The following is a 7442-nucleotide window of genomic DNA, read 5'->3' on the forward strand; positions in this document are numbered from 1 at the left end:
AGGGTGACATCCGTCCCCGGGGAGGGCAGAGCAGGACAGCATGAGGTTGAAATGCTGCATGCAATCTAACACGTGTGAGCTGTTTGTTCCAGACTGTGGTGGGCCGCAGGCGAGGGGCCGAGGCCAGCCAGACCGCGGCTGCGGGGCTCCGGGGCCGCGTGCGTCCTGAGTGCCGTTTGACCGGAGCAGTGCCGCACCGGGCAGGGACAGTTTAAGACAAATTAAAACATACACATTTAACTTTATTTATCATTGTCATTTAAAGCTGGGCTTTATAAAACACAAAAAGACATTTTTAAGAATTTTCTATCACCAAAATTTAAACAGGAGAAATAGCAATGGCTTTGTAAGTGTAAATTATATACATTAAATCAAATAATTAGAGATTTTTTTCAATAGGGAAACTGTACAAATGAAATAAGTGGCAAAAGGACCTAATAGCAGTATTTCGTTGCTGTGGCTTATCAGTCACTTTAGGACCCAAATAAAAATTCTGAATCATCGGACTTCTGCTGTGTTTGGTATTCGCCTGTATTCTGACTCGAGCTGCTTGGCCAGAAGGTGTGATTAAAAAGGCATTCAGCTCCACAGCAGAAGTCTCCCGTCTAGTCACCACCTTCAAAGGCAAGGACCTGGCAGTGCTGATGTCGTCTGCGGCTCCCTTTGAACAATATGCAAAAAATTACGTCTACTCTGGGAAGTCAAACAGGTACCAAAAAATGGAACGATTATGCACAGTTCAGTAAAATGGTAAGTTTTTCTCATCTAAAAGCCAATCAGTGACATACACCACAAACTACAGCTGGCTTGGTTTCAGGAAACACGTCTGAGAATCCCGTCTTGTCCTCGGCCACCTTCAGTCGGGGACGGGGATCCTGTAGGCCACCGTGCTGTTCACTTTGTGGATGGAAGTGGTGAAGGAGCGCAGGCGCACTTGCTCGGAATTGGTAATGAACTGTGGTCCCGACTCCTCCCACTTTTCGGGCACAACCAGATCTTTGTCTGTGTAGATCAGCAGATCAAAGGAACCTACATGGGAGATAAGATCATTAAAGTGCTTCATGTTCCGTCAGCTCCAGCCCATCTCCCCTCTGAACCACTCGGTCTCTAAGCACTAGGTTATTCTTCTCCTCAGTGGGAAGAATAACCTCAATTTTAGGACAGAGGATACTGCACTCCTTCTACTTTATCTTATGAAGGACTGAAGTTCTGTTTTCTTTATCGAGAAAACCATTAAGCAATGTTTGCAGACAGTGCTCAATCGCATGCGAGAGTGTGGACGTGAGCCACGGGGAGTGAGCGTGTTGTCCTGCGACCACTGCACCCGTGCTGGTCCAGGGGATGGCTGGCGAAGGAAGGAGTGACCGCGGAAAGCAAGACACAGGACAGCAGTGGGGTTGACGACACAGGTCAGCACGTGTAGGAGGTGGACACAGGGAGAGGAGTGACACCAAGCGTTCAAGAGTAAGCACTGCGGAGCACTGCCCCCTTGCCTTTTCAGCATCTCCGAATTTTCTGGAACGCATACCGTGACTTCTGCTTTATGTTTTTCCCCTCATTTACAGTACATGCCAATAATTAAGAAAAAACTGAGTAAAGGAGCAGTAGCTTAGTCTTTTCCCCAAGAATCGAAGCCCGCGAGAGGCCGTGTGCTGCTTACAGGGCACTTCCAGCAGGGGCAGGAACGTCACGGTGGCGGTGATCTGTCTGATCACCGAGCGGATCTCGTCTTGGATCGCTTTCTGAGACTTCTCTCTGGGCGTACTGTCAAAGAAACCGAGTCAGTCCCTTCGTTCTTAGTGTTAACACGTGATGTCCAACATTGATAAACTTGTTTAGTTGATGAAACTCTCCCCAAAATCAAATACTACGTTAAAACGGTCTTTTATTTGCGTCGTTTTAGATGAGGACAAGTGTGTCCTTAGGACCTGTGAGCTAGTTAAGCAGCACAGTGCGTCTTTACTAGCGCACGCACCCTATCCAGCTGGTTTTCATGGCCGGCCTCGGTACCGGATGACTAGGCAATCTGCCGAGTGTTCAAACGAGGAGAACTTCTCCACCTCCAAAAATAAAAACGGGAAGCAGTATCTAACACATCTAATTGGTCTAATCATTTCAGCATTTTCAGCAATGCCTAAATACCTAACCCCACTGCCTCAAACTGATTTTTATGAGCTAACATCTCCTAACACAGACCAAAGGCTTCAGAAGCAAACTTGACTTCACTATGAGAAGTGGTTCCAAGTTTACAGGTAGCAGGCCTAGGGCGGGGCCACACATCAGCAGATCTAGCCAGGCACTTCCCATCGGGGGTTCTGGACACTGCAAAGCTTAGGAGGTGTGGGGTGCTGGTGGCAACGAAGGGAAGACCCTGGAGCTGCACAAGCCGGGAGCGTCCAGGGTCGCCCCTTTGGATTACAGTGCCTTTAGCCAGGTCCCTGCACGGCCCACGGAGCACATCGCGTGCAGTGCTGCCCCCACAAGCACAGAGAGTCTCGCAGTGGAGGCTCGCTGATTCTGACTCAAGGCAATTACTTTCAAAGCACACTACCTAGACAGGTCAATGGTATGTCAAAGTGAGCAAAATACTTTTCTACAGGAGACTGAAAGTCAAATTAGCATAGGTTAGAAACAAATTATTCCTTATATGGAACTATTTCAATATAATCAGAACTCATTTTACTAAAGAAAACAAGTTTTGGAAAAAAATACAAGATCTGCCCAGAAGGAACCCAGCCATGTACTGTGAAAAATAGACATTTATTGAAGAAGATACAAGAAAGATTGTACACGGGACAAGGACACCTCAGCCCCCTTCAGAGGGGGCTCCCTGAACCTCACCCGGCTCTGCCCGCCGCCATCAGCTGCCCCGCTGCCTTTTCCTGACTCTCACTGATGGTCCGGGGTCTCTTCCCTTCCAAGTGATTTTAGTTTGGGGAAAAGCCAGAAGCCACAGGGCACCAAATCTGGGCTGTAGGGGGCTGAGTCACCTGGGTGATTTGCTGTTTCTCAATAAAACCCCGCACCCAATGTGATGCAGGAGCGGGCGCGTTGTCCTGATGCAGCTGCCGGTCACCAGCTGCCCACAGCTGCGGCCTTCCTAGTCATCTGAACAGCTCCACGGAGGAATGTTCACGTTTGATGCAAAGTTGGATTCACATTCATCGTTCTACGCGCTCAGTCATTTTGAATGGGACGGCCACACAGTACACGTGCTCACTCTACGGTGTCTACCACCCCCACTGACTAGTACAGCGAAGTCATCATTGTTCACACGTGCACATTCCAGTCCGCTCTCCGTTGTCTGCCAGGTTTCATCGATGTCGCGCAAGCTGTTCTCGTTAAATTAACAGTGGCTGGGCGTTTTCTGGACGGACCTTGTATGTGAAAGTGGTAACAATTTAATTTATGCTTACCTGTCATCTTTGGCAGTCTTGTCACACTCGATATCAAACTGCCATCTTTCAAGGACCTCAGCACTCTCGACGTGCGAGATGACTACCACCAGTCTCTGAACCGAGCACTTGTACAGCCAATCTGCAACACACAAGGCGCCAGGCTCGCTCTGCCGCGTGCGAAGCAACTCTCCTCCCGACCCACTTCACGTCCGTCCTCGACACACTCTCGCCGCTGGGTTCCGCAGCGCCTCCCACCTGCCCCGCCCCACCCCGCCAGTAGTGCAGCGGGGACAGCTCCGGGAGCAGAGCAGCAGTGGACACGCAGCCCCCACCCCAGTCCAAGGGCGAAGGCAGGAGGCAGGTGCTGGCGGGGCACTGCGGCAGTGAAGGTGAAACAGGGCTGGGGAAGGGGAGGGGCGCGGTGCAACGAGAGCGTGAAGTGGAAGCCCGGCCTCCTCAGGGAGTCTCACTCTGGAAAGGCTTCACCTGAGCACAAGAGCCCACAGCGTGACACGTGCAAAAGGACGGGGAAGAGCATCTGACCAGAGGAAGGACTGAAAGGCCCAAACGACTACAGTTGAGAATAAGCAGGCGAGGCTGCCAGGTGAGGAGGGGGGCCAACCACGCAACGTCACGTGGGCCAAATTCCCAAGACTCTACTTCAAGAACCCGGGGCGGCACTACTGTGTTTAAAGCTGAGTGTGATGCAACCAAATCTGCACTTCAAACTCTCGTGCCAGCCGAGATGTGGAAGTGGACTGCCGGGACCCAGGACGACTAGTCAGGGACACCAGCAGGAGGACAGACTGGCAGAGACGGAACGGCGGACGGGCTCAGGAGAGGCGGTGGCTTAACCGTCATGGTTCACTGGATCGCCATGAGAGGGAGCAGGAGGACCCCGTCAGGGCAGCACCCAGTTCCTCAGCTCACTGGCTGGGTGGCCGATCCAGTCACCGAGAGGACAGAAGAGTGAAACGGCCCTGGGTTTAGCTGTGCACGCTGACTCTGAAGCGTCCCTGAAACAGCTGCACGAAGGCGGGGCCGGGGGCACTCCCCAGGGGCTGGGAGACGGGGGCGGGTATGACTTGGGTCACCCACACAAGGCTGTTTGGGAGGCTGCGCACAGACAGACGTCACCTGGAGGGACTGTAGGGAGAAGAGGGCTGAGACTGAGCCCGAAATTAATCTTGGAAACTGAGATACATATTCGGGCATCAGCAGTGTTTTCTTTTAAAGAAAGCACTTTAGTGATATTGAAGACTTATGGGCCACCTGGGTCCCTGTTACATGTTGTTTTTAAAACAACCCTTTAAAAATGTACAAATACCCTCAGCTCACAGCACAAGAACAGGCCACGTATGCTGGAAATCAGCCTCTTGGCCCGCTGACCCTGGCGCAGACCCACAGCTCTTTATCATTTTAGTTCTGAAAGGAGGAATTGGGTGGTAATGTGAAGATCTGGGGTAGGTGGTAACTTTTCTGTCTTTTAAAACTGGAAACGATCCAAATCAAAACAAGTCAAAAGCACGAGAGAGAGCCAAGCCCGTAAGAAGGCTGGAGGGATGGGACTGGAGGCAGACCGAACAGTTTCCCTCTGAGAAGAGCAAGTCCTCCATTTTAACCAAAATACAAGGTGGCTGTCACACAGGAAGGCCTAGAGCACGTGAGGTGAAATGTCATGGAGGCGGCTTAGGCAAGACCATCCTCTCCATCAAACCGAGATGAAGCAGAGACCGCAGGGGCCCGGAGGCGCCAGGCCCCGTCACCTGGGCGCAGCCCCGTGAAGGGCTGTGGGCAAGTAAGCCCTGACGTTAATCCAAATAGGATGTAATTAAAAAAATGAAGCTACTTGAAACAGAAAGTAGGATACATGGAATAAAGAAAAGCACTGTAGCACTTTTTGGAATGAGTACTTTGAAAAATCAAATGGCAAAAGATAGTGAGAAACATCCTACAACTCAGAAAAATCGAAAGTGAGAATTCCAAGTGGAAAGAAACATGAAAGAGAAAGTAATGGACTTCTAGAAGGAAAAAGAAATCAATGCAAAACAAGTATTGATCCAACAAAACAACTTCTTGAGCAAAGAAAAAAAAGAACATTTAGAAAAGGTTTAAACTTAGGCAGGATTTTTTAAAAACACAAGTGGAAATAGGTGAAAAATCAGAGAACTCTACTAGGTGCTCTATTATTTAGTAGTTCTTTTTTAATTTTTTTTTTTTTTTTTAATGTTTAGCTGGCAGGTTGAAAGCAGTTTTATTTCCTTGGTCTCAGTGATGGCTTTAGACTCCATGCAGGGACAGAAAATGTATCATATTAAGAATATAAAGGGCTTTTTTCCCCACAGACAATAAATACCATCATAACTATGTAAAATTCCAGCTGGTTCCATTTGGCCACACAAACTGCATGTCGTTTTCTAAGGGAGTTGATGAAGACACTTTTGTTAAGCTGTATCAGATTCCTAATGCCAATTTATATCATTTGCTTCCTCTGAGAGTCACTAGTTGAGATGGTAGTTAATTTCACACTTCTATGTACAAAGCTGAAAAATAACCACCAAAACGATAGAAGATGGGGATTCCAGAAGGCATGCAAAACTCCAAACTGTTTCTAATAAATACCTTTTAGTTGTTCCACCACATTATTTAGGTATTTCATAAGCTCAGGATCAGTAGTTACAAGCAAGGTGAGTCCATATTTCTGCACTCGAGTAAAGGTTTCGGAGGGATAAATGCCACGCTGATATAAAATGCTGTTGATGCCAAATGCTGAAAGCAAAAATGTTAAAGACAAGTCATTATCACTTTGTAGCACCAGAAAATAAAACCTATTTAGATGTTTCGGATTTCAGGAATAGTATTAAGCTGTGAACGCCTAAACACGTGCGTTTTCTTGTCTTGCTGAAAGCAGAGTGGGTGTCAAGTGCCATTAAACACCCTCAAAATCTTGCTTTTAAATAAATGATATCTCCATTTATGAGGCGATAAAAGAAAAATGCCAAACGCACAGTTCACCGCTGCCAAATTTCCTCTCATTGCAATCCAAGTGCAAACTCAGATCCTGTGCTCAGAGGATGTCAGAGCAGGTTAGCGCCCACAGACCGCGCCCTCTCTCTTCCTCCCTTCCCCTCCCAGTCCGACCAGCTTCCAGCACCAGGTACAACCGGCCCGGGCGTGCAGGGCGCCGCCTGCCCACCTGCCCCGGTCCCTTGCCGGCGGGTGGAGGCGGCGGCGGCGGCGAGAGCACGCGGTAGTCCCGCCCCCGCCGCACTGCGTCCTCAGTCGCTGAGCCGGGGACGGGAGGGAAACGGGATGCACTTCCCGGAGCGCTCCCGGAAAGAGGCCGCCACGCCAGCAGAGCCTCGGGAGCACCGGGTCCCCTTCTCCATCCTCACAGCATGGCGCCCGCCTCCGCCTCTCCTCTGACTCCCCACCGGGCGGGAGGCCGGCACCCCGGACCCGGCGGCCGCCCGTCCCCCCGCGGAGGCCCGGCCGCCGCCCCGCCGCCCTCCCGCCCGGCCGCGCGGACGACTCACAGAAGAACTCGGCCACGATTTCGGCACTCCCGCGCAGGGTGATGCCCTGCTCCCGGGAGAGCTGCCGCGCCATGGCCAGGCCCACGGCCGCGGCGCGCGGCCCCAGCACTCGGCGACCGCAAGGCCCGATCGGCTCCGCCGCGGATCCCGCCACTCGTTTCAAAAGTAACGACGCAGCTCGCCGTCGCGTCTGCGCAGGCGCGCCAGACCCCGCCCCGCCCCCGCGGGAGCTGGCGCGTCACGTGGGCGCTTGAGGAGGCGTGGTCGGCAGTTCCGGGTAGGCGGCCACAGCGCGGGGCAAGCCTGTCCGGCGGTCCCGGCCCACTGGGTGGGGTCGCGGGAGGCGGGAGGCGGGTGGGTCTCGGCTTGGACGTCGCTCGCTCGGCGGCCGGCCGAGCGACCGGGAGCGCCCCTGAGCTTTTGGAAGATGTGTTTGAAGTGCCACGAACAGTCCCCAGGGTCGCCAGTGGCCGGGGCGGCGGCGTGCGGCCGTCCCCGAGAGGAGGGG

General features: G+C 51.9%; 1 protein-coding gene across 2 annotated transcripts; it reads right to left on the minus strand.

Moving 5' to 3' along the window:
* Positions 1 to 738: 738 nt before the first annotated feature.
* Positions 739 to 7126, minus strand: MAD2L1 (mitotic arrest deficient 2 like 1). 2 transcript variants are annotated; one of them, XM_053911863.2, is made up of 5 exons: positions 6935 to 7126; positions 6021 to 6167; positions 3417 to 3537; positions 1661 to 1764; positions 739 to 1029 (listed from the first exon to the last, which is right to left on the minus strand). In XM_053911863.2, the coding sequence occupies exons 1-5, from the start codon at positions 7005 to 7007 to the stop codon at positions 857 to 859; spliced, it is 618 nt and encodes a 205-aa protein (XP_053767838.1). In that variant the 5' UTR covers positions 7008 to 7126; the 3' UTR covers positions 739 to 856. The 2 variants fall into 2 exon arrangements, with proteins under 2 accessions (XP_053767838.1, XP_053767839.1); XM_053911864.2 differs by lacking the exon at positions 6935 to 7126 and adding an exon at positions 6407 to 6534.
* Positions 7127 to 7442: the final 316 nt, after the last annotated feature.

The sequence above is a fragment of the Desmodus rotundus genome, chromosome 9 (genome assembly GCF_022682495.2).
Source record: "Desmodus rotundus isolate HL8 chromosome 9, HLdesRot8A.1, whole genome shotgun sequence".
In the NCBI taxonomy this organism is placed as follows: domain Eukaryota; kingdom Metazoa; phylum Chordata; class Mammalia; order Chiroptera; family Phyllostomidae; genus Desmodus; species Desmodus rotundus.

Coding starts and splice junctions, on each gene's coding strand:
- MAD2L1 (XM_053911863.2), bottom strand. CDS start 7,007: ATGGCGCGGCAGCTCTCCCGGGAGCAGGGCATCACCCTGCGCGGGAGT. Junction 6,168..6,934: donor AATCGTGGCCGAGTTCTTCT/GTGAGTCGTCCG, acceptor TTTTGCTTTCAG/CATTTGGCATCAACAGCATT. Junction 1,765..3,416: donor AAGACTGCCAAAGATGACAG/GTAAGCATAAAT, acceptor TTTCTTTGACAG/TACGCCCAGAGAGAAGTCTC.